The sequence below is a fragment of the Cryptomeria japonica genome, chromosome 8 (genome assembly GCF_030272615.1).
Source record: "Cryptomeria japonica chromosome 8, Sugi_1.0, whole genome shotgun sequence".
NCBI lineage: Eukaryota > Viridiplantae > Streptophyta > Pinopsida > Cupressales > Cupressaceae > Cryptomeria > Cryptomeria japonica.
The window spans coordinates 471,575,274-471,593,180 of record NC_081412.1 but is presented as its reverse complement, the minus strand read 5'-3'; the positions used below and the strand labels follow the sequence as shown (position 1 = coordinate 471,593,180).

Here is a 17,907-nt window from a genome sequence, read left to right as displayed (position 1 = left end):
GCAATTAGGCCTCCCTCACTAGTCCATCTCTCTGTGTGTTGAAGAAGCCCTCTAATCCATCCCACAAGTTGGTGAGTTCATTTCATGTGTTTGGTGATACCTTAGCCTTGTAGGTGTTGGGCTTAAGGGGTTGATAGATGGATCTTGTTACACAAATTTGGTGTGATGTCTTTCCTTGCATTAAGAAACCTCAAATCTTGCCTTGGGGGGTAAGTGGAGCCTAGTGTGTGGGCCTAGGCCTAATAACACCAAGTTTCCCTGTTGACTTTGCATTAGTATATATAATAATTCCCATTTATTATTTTCATTATATTTAATTTCCCATTTAAATTACTTCAATTTAATAATTCCCATTTTTTATTTTCATTATATCTAATTAATTTAACTTTCCATCCCTATATTTAATTATTTATTAATTTCCATCATTATAATTATTTAGTTTTCATTATAAATATTTTTAGTTTTTATTATATTAATTTTGTTTTTGATTAAGGAAAATCAGGTTTTAAAGGACCCGAAACCCTATACAAGACATGTTTTGGAAGGACCTGCAACCCGAACTGAAAGATAAACTTGAAAGTCCACTCAAAGAAACAAAACACAAATGAGACTTGGCATAACCAAACAAAAGATGGGGTACAACATAAGAAGGACCCCCAACAAAAACCAGCGGGCTGCAAAAGACCAGCAACCCCAACCCAACCAAGATGGATCAAGAATTTGACCTTCCCTTGTGGGATCAAAGGGTCATATCAAAAGAGGACAAGGACGATTTAGATTTTTTACTTTTAACACTAATCCATCGCTCCTCAACCCTAGAAGCAGCCTTTTGCCAAGGGGATGGGTCCAGAATAGAGGACCTCCCATCATGAGGAGGAATAAAGCCAACATCCAGAGAGGTAGGGACAACAAAAATCAAAGAATCAGATAAATATCCAGTAGCAATCTGGGAAGCGGGAAGGTTATCCACCAAAGAAGAAGATCCAACATTCTTCAAATGATCAATCGGGATGCCACCGCAAGCCTCTACACACTACTAAGGCAAAGCTACACCAGAAACAGAGGCAGTAGCCAGAGGCTCATCGGCCTGAGGAACCTATGCAACCACCTGGGAGAAGCTTTTCTTTTTAACAAAATAGTGTTCAGAGGAGGCACCCTTCCACCGAGAAGCAAATCTTTTTTTCTTTTAATCTGTTTCACACCGTGCAACAACATGTCCAGTCTGGAAGCACTTTCGACATCTAAAGGGGATACCCTCAAAGTCAATCAGTTGGACCCAAGATCCCAAGGAAGATTCAATCTCTATCTCAGCTGGAAGCCCTTTAGAAACATCAATGTTAATCAAAATTTGAGCATAAATAGAATGATAAATTTGGTAAGAATCCTTATCAATCATTAGGAATTCGCCTAAAGCCTCCCCCACTTCCTCTAGTAGAGAGTTCGTCCATAGATGAAGGGGAAGGTTAGGGAGCCTAACCTAGATAGGAATCTCATTCAATGAATCAATAGATGGGTTAAAACCTGAGAACTAGGGTTTAACCATCAAAACAAATTTTTCCTCCCAGTTGAAAGGGTTAATACATAAAATTTTTGATCTATCCTCTGCATGTTCAAATTTAGCAATGAAAAAAATCTTGGCTGCGGGAAAAATGTTAACTGAACCCTTTAAGATCGGTTCCTAGCTTTGGGAAATCCAAGTGTGCAGCTGAGGAAGGCTTGGCCAAAAGCCTCGAAACCTACAAATCGGACCATGAGATTCAAACACAAAGGAGTTGTGGATGATCTCCTTTCCATATCAGCAGACACCCTGCAAGCCAAGGGTTTGCACACGGTAACGGCCACTGGCCCCAAGCCACGGGTAGCTGGATTTGTATCAGAGGGCGTCGGATGCACCGGATCACTGTCCTCCATATTAGCAACAGGTACATGATCAATCTTGGGCCTGCAAGGATCAGCCACAATAGCAACCTTCAGCATGCAAGGTATCATATTTATTTAGTTATTAAGAACACTAATATTAATTTGTTAATTAATTAATAAGGCAAAACTATCCAAACAAATATATATTTTATTTAATCTTTATACACGCAAACATAAGAAAATAAATTAAATTATCATAAATCAAATAGTACCTTATATAATGAAAATTTATAATTAAAATCTACCAACATAAATTAACCCAAATGAAACACAAACACATACTCACATGCAACATACCAAGGTTATAATATTTTGCCTAAGTGGCGTTCTGATCAGGTAGACACAAGACATGGAACATTACTCTAGTATTGAGCAAGGCTAGGGTTGAGAAATGGGCCTTATGCTATCTCCCACAACTTTCATCAAGCTTATGTAGCCACGCTCATACCTAAGAAACAAGTGGAGTCTATGCCTTGTACCTGCAACCCTGCATCACTGAGAAGAGCATATATACAAACAACATGCATATAACCAGCAATTACATGCACACTGATGAAATGGAATCATGATATTTCGTGTCTCTTCAAAGTGAGTGACAAAAGATCATCCCCTCACACCCCATACAAAATCGAACACATAACATGAAATCTAACACATGACACATTGAAGTAGTCGCCGATGAAGAGGGACCTCAAAGAGATCAATCTGGATTGGTCAACAAGAGTAAACACAACGGAAACACAAAGATATGATGGAGGCAATGCAAAACAGATTGATTTATTGTATGAAATTCAATTACATCCAACTGGTAACAACTGAGTTACAACATACTGGCTCACAGGCCTAGTAGAATAGGTCACAACTGAGACCTTGAATCTTATGATCTATCTTCTACGCACAGTCTAACTATCTGATTCTCTCCCTAATTCTAATTGATTGCATTTTGATGCATAATTACAAATATATATATCGATCTAAAGGATCCATTTGGCCCAAAAAGGGATCAAAACCCGAAGAACAAGACCTAACATGTAAAATAAACAAGGTCGGCCTCCACCAAGAGATTCCTCCAAAAAATCCAAAGGATGAAATATTGATTGCGGGAAAAGGTCGGCCACACACCAAGGAACATCGGAATCAACACCCAAGGCTCCGCAAGCTTCAGAATAGATTCTGATAGATCACCAGAATAGGTCTCAGGCAATCGGTAACAAGAAACTGTCATGGAAACTGGTAGCAATATCATGCCGAAAATGATCCAAATGTGATGTGGTCTGGAAGCAAGAAATATGATCAAGTCTTCAAGTAGAATCCAACTCCACAAGATCCAGTGAGCCAAAACCGAGACACACAAAGGAAAAGTGAAACTGCAAATAGAAAACAAACATAAAGGAAAATGTTTTTGGTTGATTGAAGATTGCTATGAACCGGAGATGCTCCTGCATCACACATCTCATAAGTTAAGCAAATATATTAGTGCATGGGTTAGTACACATAAATAAAATCTAACATCTAATCATCGATAAAGATAAAGTGCATAACCAACATATATCAAATCAAAACATCATAAAACATCTCAATCAAAAGGAATTCAATCATCAATAAAGAAGTCAAAAGCACACATGAGATTCATTAGCATCTAACATAACTATCATAAGAATGATTCGTGGAGGGGCGTTACATTTCATCAGAAATCCATTGGTGAATTTTGAAATCCATTGCAATAAATAATTCACTAGACATTCTGGTTTCACAGTTATAATTTCCACACTATTCAAATTTAGTCTATTACTAGACTGATTTAAAATAAATTATAATAGATATTTCTTTCTTGATTCACTTCTTAAAGTGATTGCTTATTGTTATATAATTATATTTCTAAAGAAGAAAAAAATGTCAATTGTTATAAATTTACAATTTTTTTTTCTAGTTTCGTTTGTTGGAGATTGTTGGCCTATTATTCAAAATCCATTACCAGATCCTCTAACAGTTTTGTTCCAAAAGTGCTCATACACAGATGAATGTCTCTAACCATCTCGCTTGAAAAAATAGTTGTACTTTTTTTTATTATGAGTACACAGATGATTATGAGATGCCCACATATTCATTCACAATCAAATAAATTTAAAAAATGATAATTTAATTAATTAATTATAACCAACTTCAATAAAAACAATTCAAAAAAGTCCACAAACAAACACACGTGCTCATATTCTATGTGTTCAAACAATCTAATGAATATATACAGACGACTGCAAATGTCTTATTCCAAGATAAAATGAATATATACAGATTGCAAATGTCATAGATTTTTATTATGATTTACTTAAAAAAAGTGAACATAATTATACAGGTCTAAGTCTAAAAGTATTAAACATTTAATATATATTAACAATCATCAATAAAATTACTTACACAAAATTGAAATTGATATCCACTTGTTGAAAATGCTTCTCATTTCATGGAAAAATACAAGGTATTTTTTGTGCTCACCTTTTATATTTGTGATAGGACAAATTATTAATATGAAATTCTCCAATGAATATACATTGCTACCCCAATAGTTGTACACATAGGAATACTATTTTTTCACTATGACAACAATACTTGCTTAAGCAAGTATCTTATTTTATTAAATTAGCATCATATATTTTAAATGACACACTTATAGTGGATAGTTATGATATTTTATTTTAAACAAAAAACTATTTATTTTGCTTGTTAATGAATATATATTTGTACTTTTTATATAACATTTAAGTGTAGGTCTATTTTGACCAACATTTGGTTTTTTATTTATTTATGTGAACTATTTATTTATAATATATAATATAAATTTGTGGTAAGATTGAATATTATGTGTACAATTGCTATAATGACAATTGGATCCAGTTCAACTACTGATCTTTCTCCCCTATGCAGAATCTGATCTTTCTCCCCTATGCAGAATCTAATCAGGTTTTGGCAGGGCATGCACGGTGCAGCCTTGATAAAGGCCTCTCCTCCTCCTCATCCTCATGTCACTCAAAACTCTTCATATTAATGTTTTTTCTGTAAAAATGCTTCACACTTTGTGGCCCCGGCTCAATTTGGTTTCTAAGCCTAGTACTAAATCCACACAACGGCTTTCCAATGGTCGCTCGCCTTTTACAAACTACTTGCGCGCAAGGAGTTTAGGTGGGTACTATTTTTAATTATCCGCCTCTCTTCTAACTGCTTGTAATTCATTCTCCGACTCAAAACTTGATTACTAAGTATTGATTTTTTCAATTGTTTGCAGATTGCCACAACATGCCATCATCTGTTGTTGATGAAGAGAATGGGAAAACTCTTCAGGGTAACACCCACCAGAAAATAACTATCTTCCGGTGTTCTTTTTTCTGCTTTTGAGTATAAATGTATAAACTATTCGGCCGATGAATAATTCATGGTCATCATTATTGCAGCTGCAGCGACAGCGCATCCGGAGCCTAAAATCTATCCTAATGCCGGGAAACCAGATTATGTTCATTTTAATGCAACACTGGAGGAGGTATGAAATATGGATTTATAAATAGGTTTCCCTTCCCAATTTAGACGGATCAACATTTGGCAGTACGACTTGTGGATTGAAAATTACATTTATCACAAATTTTTGAGATTCAATTTGTACCTGAAAGATGTCGAACCTGAAAAATCCTAGAGGAAATAAAGGATAAGATATGCAGTTAGATGTAGCAAAACTGGTCAATTACAATTACTATTGAATAATGCTTCTGGATTTGTGTAGGAACACAATCAAATCCAGAAAATTCCAACAAGTATTAATCAGATAGACTAATAGATTGTGAAAATCTAATGATCTAATTGACTGTTAATTGTTTCAGGCAGCATTAGATGAGATGCAGGATGAACGAATAGAGGCATTGGTTGCGGAGATGAAATTAGAGGTGTTTAATTTAGTGGAAGATGGGAAAATTAGTTCGTCCGCATACGATACTGCGTGGGTAGCGAGAGTGCCTGCCATTGATGGCTCAGCCGAACCCCAATTTCCCCAATTGGTGGACTGGATTCTTGAGAATCAGTTACCGGATGGTTCCTGGGGAGAGGAGCGTCGCTTTTTAGCATGTGATAGATTCCTCAATACTCTTGCCTGCCTAGTTACTCTCACCTTCTGGGGCGTTGGAAACAATCAACTGCACAGAGGTAATTACAATTTTTCTTTTGTCGTCTTTCCATTTGGCAACCTCTATCCAGCACATTAAATTACCAATCAAGAATAAAAAGAGATTTACCCTTAAAACAGATGAAAAGTTAATATCTGGGCCATAGCAGGTCTTGATTTCTTACGGAGAAATACAGAAGGAATGATTAAAGAAGCAGTAGCAGTCGGTCACCATGGATTTGAGATGGTTTTCCCTGCACTATTGAATGAAGCCAAATATCTGGGTTTGGATCTTCCTTACGACCTGTCTATCATCAAGGAAATAAACGAAAAGAGGGACTTTGAATTGAAAAAGTGAAATTCTACCCCATTCTTTGTTCCAACTATTTGTGACGTGTACTCTTGTTTTAAGGCACACTTATAAACGAAAAAGATGTAACTGATTGAATATGATTGTGTGAATTAGAGCATCTGTTGAAGAGCTCCACACCCAGCCCACGGCAATGTTGCAGTATCTGGAAGGCATACAAGAAGTAGTCGATTGGAAAGACATCCTGAAATTGCAATCCAAGGATGGGTCTTTCTCAGGCTCGCCAGCATCTACAGCTTGTGTTTTTATGCACACCGGAGATAAGAAATGCCTACAATTCTTGACGGACCTTGTTACAAAGTTTGAAGATCATGGTAATTGATAAGTAGGAGATTTTTTTCACAGCAAGTCAAATTATGACATTGGTATCAGGATTCATTTGTCTAGTTTTTGAGTCAAATTTATTGATCCATGATTCATGAGTAGTCATTCACAAAAACCCATTTCTCATGAGAAGAATGAATGGTACACTTAGCACTCATTGCATCTAGGTAATGCTCACATGAGTGAAGCATAGGTCCATCCCAGAACTACTCCAACTTGAACCACTTAACCATGGAGTTTCCTCCAAAATTAAACCCACTCAACTTGCAATCCCATTTGTAAAACCTTCAGCAAGTGTTGTGCCTTATAAACCATCCATTATAGAGCCCCTTAGACTCATCAAGTGATAAATAAGAGAGACCATGGTAATTGTTCATGTCTTTAGTACTCACGCCTTAATTATTGAAAAGAGTATCGACTTCTAAAACTGAAATGTTGGAATGGCAGTCCCCTGCATGTATCCAGTGGATATAGCAGAGCGTTTGAGAGCCGTTGATAGTGTTGAATGTCTGGGGCTTGAACGCCATTTCCAAAAGGAGATCAAACAAGCATTGGACTATGTGTTCCAGTGAGTAATAGCTTCTCCTCTGGTTGCGATTTTTGGTATAAAAATCCAACCTTTTTTTAGATTGTTTTAAATCTTCTCATTTGTATACTAGGTACTGGGGCGAAAGAGGCGTTGGATTTGGAAGGGAAAGCATGGTTCCAGATATTGATGTCACAGCCACGGGCTTCAGGCTTCTCAGGATGTTCGGCTACACTGTATCTTCAGGTAGACAAGTGTTTGTATGCAAATGATTTAGATGGGTACTCGATACAAACTTAATCGAGTTCTTAACTTCCACAACTAGGTCGGTCTTAATCTCTATTAACTTTAATTGGCAGACGTTCTACAAAACATTAAAGGCGAAGCTGAAGAACTCTGTAAGCTGTCTGATAATGAAAACGGAGCAGGGGCAATCGACATGCTGAGCCTGTATAGATGCTCACAGGTTAACTTTCCGGGAGAAAATGTAATGAGAGAAATAGGTGCATTTGCCAAAGATTACCTGGCCAAATCCTTGCAAAGCAACAACTTATCTCAGGCGACGGCTATCAAGGATAACCTTCGCCAAGAGGTGCTGTGAATCGCTTCCTTCTCTGAAATATTACTACTGAACTTGATCAAAATTCTAATAACTGACGATTTGCTTCCTCCTTTATCCAGGTTGAATATGCTTTGTTTGCTCGATGGAATAGAAATATGCCTTGGCTGATGACTAGAAATCACATAGAAGTGTTTAATCCCAATGACTTATGGCTGGGGAAGACATTATATCAGTAAGATACAGTTTCTGACTACCAAGGTTTGTTATGAGTATAGTCTGATCAATTTTCTTTGTATTTGAGACCGCTAATCCAAGCTGAATGTGCTGCAGAATGCCAAATGCAAGCAACGAAAAGTATTTAGAAGTGGCCAAACTCAACTTCAACCGGGTTCAGGCTATCCACAGATCCGAAATTCAACATATTAAGAGGTAACTATGGAGTAGTTAAAAAGGGTCTGTATATATATATTTTGAGAAAAAGCAGTCCCTGTTATGAAGACCGCGCCAAAAATTTAATTTAATTTGGGTTTTTGCGAAGATCTTAGGTGAAAGATATTAAGATGAGATTGATTTATTGTGTTGTTTAAGATGGTACAAGGCTTGCAATTTCCCGCAGCTGGAATTTACTCGTCACAGAGAAGTGGCAATATACTGGACTGCTGCAGCAGTAATGCCTGAACCACAATACACCGATTGTAGACTGGCTTATGCAAAAGCCGGAATCATGGCTGTTATCACAGACGACTTATATGACACCTATGCAACTCTGGAACAGGCCAAGCTCTTCAACGAAGCTTTTGAAAGGTCGCTGCGTTTAATCCCCATGATCTCACTTTATCCGATTAAGGAATTAATTTGCCATATTAACAATCTTGTCTTTTGGGCTGGCTGCAGATGGGATCCACTGCAAATAGACCATCTACCAAAGGACATGAGAATAGTTTTCATGGGCCTCTACAACACTTTGATCGATATATCTGAACGAACACAGGAGCTCCAAGGACGTGACGTGCTTCCTTACCTGCGCCAAAAGGTAAGTTCTTGTTTGCATTCGGTCTTCGCTACTTATATTTTGCTGATAATTTACAGTTAGTCTTAAACAATATATATTAAGTAACAAATTAAGTTTAGAGGATATTAGTTAATTTTGAAATATTAGTTAATTTTGAGTGTTTAACACTTTTAAATCTAAAAATGTATTCTTATTTCTTAATGTGACAACATACAGTAAACAACATATTAAGCCTAAAAAATGTCAAATCAATTTTCAATATTTAACACTTTTAAACTTAAAAATATAAACTTATGATTTAAACCCTTCCTGTTCTGTTTGGAATTGAATGAAATATGAACTAACATTGAAATCTGGGTCAGTGGTTGGATCTGTTTTTGAGATACACAACAGAAACAGAGTGGATGGAAAGGCGTTATTCGCCATCATTAGATGAATATTGGGAGAACGCGGTGGAGTCGATAGCACTGGCAGTAACCACCCTGACCCCAATATTTTCTACCGGAGACATTCTTCCTGATCACCTTCTCCAGAAATTTGACTTCCGGGCAGAGTTTCTCAATCTGGTCAGTCTCACGGGGCGTCTGATTAACGACGTTAGAACTTTCCAGGTGGGCCTTCCACTCCACTCCACTCTATGTTTACTCTTGTTTGCACTCCACTCTATGTTTATTTTTGTGTGCAGCTTAAATGGCATACATTAAGCTTATATTTTTAATTTAAAAATGTTAAATATTTCAATCAGCTGTTTTCGAATTCAATTGTGTGTCAGTTTTTGTATTAATGTTTTGGATTACATTCCGTGGTCTATCATCAGAATGAAAAGAGTTAAAGTGCATGCAGAGATGATGATAGATCACTGAATGTGATCCGAAACATTGATGCAAAAATTGACACACAATAGAAACATTCTGAATTGACTGACTTTTTTAGACTTAATGTATACGTGTGATTTAAGACGGGCCATGTTTGAATATTAGATACTGAAAAGAAAGTGTAATGGTTCAGGAGGAAAGAGATCGCGGGGAATTGGCTTCATGCGTGCAATGTTACATAAATGATCATCCAGGATGCACGGAAGAAGCAGCCCTGAATTATCTTTACGGAGTGAATGAGGATGCCCTTACTAAATTGAATTATCACTTTTTAATGCGTGCAGACATTCCCAAGAGTTTCAGAACTCTTCTTTTCAACACGGCCAGGGTAATGCAATTGTTTTACAGGAATATAGACGGCTTTCTAAACGCCGCTGAGGAGATGAAAGAATTCATTAAAAAGACTCTGTATGAACCCCTGCTCTAATAAATTCCTTTTCTTATGTTAATGAAATTCTAAGTGTCAACGTAAAATAAAATGAAATCCTAGATTTTTATTTGTGTCTTTGTGAATTTATAATTTGTGAAGGTGAACATTTCATACCTATGACATCTTTTTCCTCTTAATTCACAAGTCATAATAGGAGAAAATTATTAATGCTTTAATTTTTTGAAGGATAAAGAATCAAAATTTGCATCATTTACATATAAGCTTTCTACATGATTGTGTGTAACATCTTTGAATCTTCGCTTGAAGTTTAAAATTGGTCAATCTAATGATCTAATTTTAGAAAACACGACACTTACAATCTAATGAATCCTTGTAAGGTGTTTACAAACATTATAGTCAAGCTATAGGCTCTTAGTTTGAAGATGCAAATTGGAAACACATGCAAACAAAATTTTCCAATTAAGCCAACATAAACCTCACATAGAGCACACAAAGGAATTCAACATAAATAAATAATACAAGTTATCAGAACAACATCACCAATGAACTCTATTGTAGATTTGATTTGTTTCAATGATAGTTTGAAATGTGGATGATCATGCCCAAAAGGTATGTATTTTGATAACATATAGTTAACAAAGATGAATGAATGGAATAACACTTCAATTTATAGATTTTTAGGAGAGGCAATGAATAGTGGAAATGTGATGGGAAGATCAATAGTTGAGGATGAATGAAACGGTTTTCGTAAGATAAACTAAAGAATGGATGGTTGTGATGGAGGTTGTTTGAATGTGAAGGGTTAAGATGCACTTATAAAAAATAATATGTTGTTGCAACGATGAGGGATGTGGAGGTTAAGTGTACGTAGGACCCCCTTTATTTTTGAAAGTTGATGGATAGAATATAGCCACAATTAAATACTAAATTATATTGGTATGTCCATAAGACCAAATCATCTAGACACCGTATGCAATAGATGTTTTCTTCAAAAAGGACTCCATTGTTTCTCTTCAATGAACAACATGGACTTAGGGCCACAACTTGATGTGCTAAAAATACTCACTCAAGTTGAAGATATGTTAATAGATAGGGTGGCACTAGTCTTGCAAGTTACACATGCAAGAGGAGGGCAATATAAATATAGTGGACATACTATCAATTTCCCACAAGATAGCTCAAGTATTGTTCGGCTCTTGCCACAAAGGTTGCATGAGCTTGAGATACTCATGGTTAGTAGAAGCAACACTTAAGGCAAAAACTATGACCGCTATACATCAACAAATATAATGTGATGAATGCACTCAAGTATAAAATTCAAAATGACCCTTACTATGTTGATGTTATCATTGATATTGAAGTTGTTGAGCTCCTCCTTGATTCGGGTACAAATTTGTCAAACATCTTACACATTGTGGATTATAATCTGCAAGAGCCACAACTAGCAACAACACCAACATGCAATTTTGATGATGGCATGTATGAACACGAAAATTCGTCGTCCTTCATCCCAAATTTGTCAAACCCTCCAAGGAAGTTGCAAGCCATTAAACAACTAAATTATGATTTGAAGGTAGACAACAAACTATTGTACCATGGCTTGAAATTAACTATTCTCCCATCAATGAATACAATACAGAGGGTTTTTTTTGCATGTATTTCCCAACATTGTTCCCAACTGGGACAATGTTGCCCCTTCAACCAAGACCCACACAAATTCATCTACATGAATATGCTTTGCACCTTATTAGATACCATGACAATAGATTTGGAACGCATGTTCAATTCCACTATTACTTATACAATCTGATTATGAGACATTGTAGCTAACAAACTGTTGTTGTTTTTATGAGAGCAAATATCGAAGACAAGGTTCCAAACTCTTTAGGGGCTCTTCGACACTAGCTGCAACATGTCCCTGATTGCCAACTTGCAAACCAGCTAATGTGCTTTGGAGCATCGTTGTGAGGTACATGCTCATATTGGAACATATATCACGTTCAACTAATAGCCATGATCCATGAGCTAGACACCCCAACACTATTTTTTACTTTTAGTTCGCCAGATACAAAATGGTCTGACCTACACAAACTATTCCCTTCTTTCAATGGTGCACCAACTAAAACTTCAAGAAAGCAACTAATTGAAAATGTCATCCAAAATCCATACATTACATAATTATATTTGCACCGTTTACAACCTTCCATGAGGAGGTTATTGAAAAGTTGTTGCAAGCTAAAGAATATTGGTACAAATATGAGTGGTAGCGTCACGGATTTTCTCATGTCCATGGATTCCTATGGCTTTTGGGTGCTCCAAACATGGACACACTCGATTGGGACAACACACATGAAGTGGACAAAGCAAGATGCTTCTTTGACAAATATGTTTCTTCTTGGAACCCTCATAGCCACCTTCAAAGATGCAATAGAACATACCATGCCGCTACATATAATCCATGCTTGCTTTCAACCAACAAACTCCTTTCCATGGACCTCTTGTTAGATTATGGAGAGTTATTAAATACTGTACAAAGCCATATGAAATGCACATAGCATACATGCCTTACAAAGGATGCACAAATATTGCAGTGTCGTTATAAAGCTCCATAGGATGAATACCCAATATCAAACTTAAGTACAGACAATGAATAAATGTTACAAACCAGTAAGAAATGATGATTGTCTTAATATTCACAATCCCTAGATGCTTGAAATTTGGTGTTCCCATGTTTGCTTGCGCATCACATCAAGAAAAGATCTGAATTATATCTTTAAATATGCATCTAAATCAGAAATAAGGTCTGAAACATATGCTGACATAGTAAAAAGACTTGCAAATACAGATAGTTGTCAAGATAAAGCATTACTTACATACCAAAATTTTATGATGAATATTATTGCTGATCACAACATAGGCACTCAAGAAACATGTCACATGTTTCATAAATTGCCACTTGTGATATGAAGCCATCCTTTTATATCATTGAATGTAGGCAGGAAAATCTTGCATCATCTCATAAAAGACAAAAGTGATAGTGAGCTCACAAGTGCATATATCCACTACTATATGGAAAGACCTGTTGAGATGGAGTCTTTGTGCCTCTTAAAATCAGCATAGATGAAAACATATGTTGGTTATCATAAAATAATAAATGGCACAAAAGGAAAATATGTGCAATAGTAACTATGTTCTCACTATTTAAGGATGCTTCTCTTGAATTAATGAAAACTGATGCAACAACATCCCTGGTTCACAACAATCTTGCATCAACCAAAAACATTTTCCTTTCTATTTTGTTTTCTGTTTGTAGTTTCAGTTTTCCTTTTTGTGTGTCCCAGTTTTGGCTCACCGGATCCTATGGAGTTGGATTCTACTTGAAGACTTGATCATCTTTCTTTCTTTCAGACCACATCGCATTTGGATCACTTTCTGGCAAGATATCGCTACCGGTTTCCATGTTAGTTTCTTGTTACTGGTTGCCTGAGACCTATTCAGGTGATCTATCAGAACCCATTCTGAAGCTTACGGAGCCTTGGGAATTGATTTCATTGTTCCTTGGCGTGTGGCTGACCTTCTATGTTTCATCCTTTGGATTTTCTGTAGGAATCTCTTGGCGGAGGCCGACCTTTGTTATTTTCATGTTAGGTCTTGTTCTTTGGGTTTTGATCCCTTTTGGGCCGACTGGATCCGTTGGATCGATATATATATATATATATATATATATATATATATATATATATATATACATATATATATATATATATATATATATACATACAATTGTAATTATGTTCTTGAATGTAATCAATCAGAGAATCAAGGAACTAGATTGAACATAGAAGATAGATCTTTCGATTCAAGGTCCCGGTTGTGACCTATTCTACCAGACCTGTGTGCCGGTATTTTGTAACCCGGTTGTTATCGATTGGATGTAACCAAATTTCATGCAATAAAACTTATGTTTTGCATTGCCTCCATCAAATCTTTGTGTTTCCATTGTGTTTACTCTTGCTGACCGGTATGGATTGATCTCTTTGAGGTCCCTCCTCACTGATGACTGCTTCAAGTGGTATCAGAGTGAAGTTTCATTTTAGAGGTTGCATGTCCTAAATTTTGTTGTAGGGTGGTGGATTGTGTATCCAACCTGTAATTGCAGAGGACTAGCATGAATCAATGGCATGAAGAGGAACTAGGAATGATGGAGCACGTGGGAATGCAGACCCCATTATGATGGAGATGTTAAGAGGAATAACAGTCTGGTTAGAAGCCGTGGAGATAGCCTAGAGAAGAGGCCAACATATTGAAGATATAAGTGAAGATGAAGGAGAAGAAGCCTCGATAGAACAAGTAAACATACCGGCAGTTGATCCGCATGAAGAAAGGTTTTTAAGGGTTTTGAGTAGGGCGAACACTAAACCTCATTTTACCCCACTGAAATATGATGGGAAGTTAGATTCAGATGAATTGATGGATTGGATCTTAGAGATGGAGAAGCATTTTGATTTTGAAAACATTGCAGAAGAGAGAAAGGTGAAATATGCCTATACCTGAGGTATGTACACCAAGTTGTGGTACCAAAAGGGGGTCTTAAGATGCCACTTTTTTCTGAAATCAACAAAATTTGAACTTCAATGACAAATTGAAGATAGTTACACTCCAAATTTGAAGATGCAACAAGAACAAGAGTCAGAGTTCTTTGAGTCTACTTTCTAAACTACTAATTTTTTTTTAAAATGGTGGAGATTAAGGGCTTCAAAAAGGGGGGCCACAAAAAGTGGTCCTATTTTTATGCAAAAAACATAACATAGCGTATGTTGTGGCCCCCCTACAATGTTAACTTTTTTTTTGAATTTTTAAAATCGCTTCGGTGAGAAATTAGCTAACACCTTGTAGTTTATGCCAGATTAACGACTAATTTTTTAATGAGTATATGATTTTTTACTAATTTTGGAAGTGGACACATCCTGAAAAATAGAAATTTGAGCGTGCTCACCCCTAAAATAATTGATAACTAATAAAAAATAAAAACCTTTTTTTTTAAATTGTGTAGAATGGAGTCTAGTTTCTAAAAATGTAAGTTTCTTCAAAATCCGATGAACGTGTAAAAAACTATACCCAAAATAGTGCATGTTGGTTTTTGACAAAAAATGGACACACTAACAAAAGAAATTATAGATGAAAGCCTTAACGAAATCAAAATGTGAAAAGAGTTACATGCTTGGATAGCTAAGAGAGAGATCGAGGTCTCTATGGTGTTTTTTTTTAGTTTTTTTGAAACGAGTGCAAACCTGATGGAGAGCATGGCCAAAAATATGTGAAATTTTTCTAATCTTCTGTTAAAAACATGTCTCGGGCTTGAAATGGTCGTCCAACCCTTTGGGTTGGATGCCCAAGTACAATCCAACCCAAAGGGTTGGTGGTTTCCAATGCAAGCAATTTGGCGAGCGCCAAATATTGTGCTCACCAAATCAAAAAAATTGACTTTTCCCATTTGGCATGCGCCAAATGAGAAAAGTCAACTTTTTAAATTTGGCGCACGCCAAATGTCCTGCATTGTCCAATTTGAAGGTTTTGTGATGCAAATTTTTCAACTTGGGCACAAGTTATACCCATCCCGAGAGGATAATATATACATGAAATAAAACATTTAAGCATAAGTCACTTTAAATTATATTTCATGTATATATTAGCAGGATGTTTGAGAGTGGTTTCAACTCTATAGGAGTTATAATGTAGATTCTATTTTTTATATGATCATATTGAATTTCATACTTAGTCAAATTTTAGTAATCAACATGCTCCTATTAGCATTCTTTAGATCTATATCTCACTATCTTTATGCTCCCTAAACTCTACACCTATCTCTCTCCCTCTCTTGTCACTCTCACTTCTCTCTCCTCTCTCTAGGTATACCCCACCCTATCTACCTTTAATCTCTTCCTTGTACCCTAATTTATATCATTGACTCCCTTCCTCTCTCTTCTCTCTCACTCTCTTATTATTTCTCTCCCCTCCAACTCGTTTCTCTTGTTCACTACCGATCCCTTCTATCCTCTCTCTCCCCATATCTAGGGCTCTCCTTCCCCCCCTATTCACCTCACTACCTCTCCCTCCCTATATTATTACCCACCTCTCTCTCCCCCTCTATTTTTATCACTTATATAATTGTCCACCGTCTAGTTCTCTCCCTCCCTCTCCACCTTTCTCTCCCTTTCCCTTGCCCCCGTCTATTTATGAACACTCTCCCTCTCTTCTCTCTCTCCAAACGTAGATACATCTCCTCATTCTCTAGGTCTATCGCTCCCTCCATTTCTACCTCTCCATCTATCCCCTCTTACTCATCTATTTGTTCTTCTATCTCTTCTCTTCTCTCTCCCTTCCCTTTCTAGATCTATCCATTCCTTTCTTCCCCTCTCCATTTATATCTCCTTCCCCAACTCTCTCATTATCTCTCTTCCTCTCTTATTCTCTATCTCCATTGTCTAGTTCATTAACTCTCCAACCTGCCCTCTCTCCCCTCTCTAGGTTTCTCCATCCCTTCCTCTCCACCTATCAACATTTACATATAGGTCTCGTTACCCACCTCTCTTTATCCCCCTCTATCTATCTCACTCCTCTCTTGCAATCTAGGTCTCTCACCTATCTATATGTCCCCTCTATAGTTCTCTCTCTCCCTCTCCATCTCTCTCTCCCTCCTCCTTAACCCTATCCCTTTATGAACTCCCTCCTCTTCTCTTCCTCCCCTAACCTCTTTATCTCTTCCTTCCATAGGTCTCTCACTTCATGTCTTCCTCTCCATCCGTCCCCTATTACTCCTCTCTTTTTTCTTCTATCTCTTATCTTCTCCCTCCCTCCCCTCTCTAGGTACCTCTCTTCCTTTCTTCCCCTCTCCCTCTCTATCTCCCCATCCATACATACCCCCACATATATCTCACTCCCCCACCTTTTTTATTCTCTCTTCCTCTTGTATTCTCTCTCTACATTATATGTCATCAACTTTCTCTCTCCCCTCTCTAGGTTTCTCACTTCTTTCTTCTCCACCTATCTACCTCTACATCAAGTATCATTACTCACCTCTCTCTCGCCCGCTCTATCTATCTCAATCCTCTCTCTTGTCATCGAGGTCTCTCATCTCTCTTTCCCCATATATTATGACCCCTAACGACATGAAATGGGTAATATGGTGTCCTAAGGGGTCATAGAACACCATATGACCCCTAACGACACCATATGGTGTCGTTAGGGGTCATATGGTGTCATAAGGGGTCATATGGTGTCCTAATGGATCATAGAATATCATATGACCCCTTAAGACACTATATGATCCCTAACGACACCATATGACCCCTTAGGACACCAAATGACCCCTTAGGACACCATATATAGTGTCGTAAGGGGTCATATGGTGTTCTATGACCCCCTAGGATACCATATGACCCCTTTTAACATCCTAGTACATGACATGACCACTTGTGACACTATATGACCCCTCAAGACACAATATGGTGTCGTTAGGGGTCATATGATATTCTATGACCCATTAGGACACCATATGACCCCTTATGGCACCATTGTTAGGGTTCCCACAAATACTGAGAGGGGGGGGTGAATCAGTATCTGACCGGTAATGTAATTTTCTTAAAACTGAATATGCAGAACATAAAGTAACAGTATACCGGTATGCAAGAATTAATGTAAATAACAGAATCAAAAACCTCCACATGAAAAGAACACCATAACACAAGATGTTTAACAAGGAAACCCGGTGTGGGAAAAACCT

The 17,907-nt window shown here is 37.1% G+C and overlaps 1 protein-coding gene across 2 annotated transcripts; it reads left to right on the top strand.

Moving 5' to 3' along the window:
- The first annotated feature begins 4,845 nt into the window (after nt 1-4,845).
- Nucleotides 4,846-10,230, top strand: LOC131079538 (bifunctional levopimaradiene synthase, chloroplastic). Of its 2 annotated transcripts, XM_058017511.2 has the most exons (15): nt 4,850-5,097; nt 5,201-5,257; nt 5,367-5,452; nt 5,787-6,105; nt 6,235-6,418; nt 6,531-6,748; nt 7,206-7,326; nt 7,418-7,530; nt 7,644-7,876; nt 7,966-8,078; nt 8,177-8,275; nt 8,435-8,650; nt 8,741-8,879; nt 9,221-9,469; nt 9,867-10,230. In XM_058017511.2, the coding sequence occupies exons 1-15, from the start codon at nt 4,938-4,940 to the stop codon at nt 10,158-10,160; spliced, it is 2,601 nt and encodes an 866-aa protein (XP_057873494.2). In that variant the 5' UTR covers nt 4,850-4,937; the 3' UTR covers nt 10,161-10,230. The 2 variants fall into 2 exon arrangements, with proteins under 2 accessions (XP_057873493.2, XP_057873494.2); XM_058017510.2 differs by having other exon boundaries at nt 4,846-5,097; nt 8,435-8,879.
- The last annotated feature ends 7,677 nt before the right edge of the window (nt 10,231-17,907 follow it).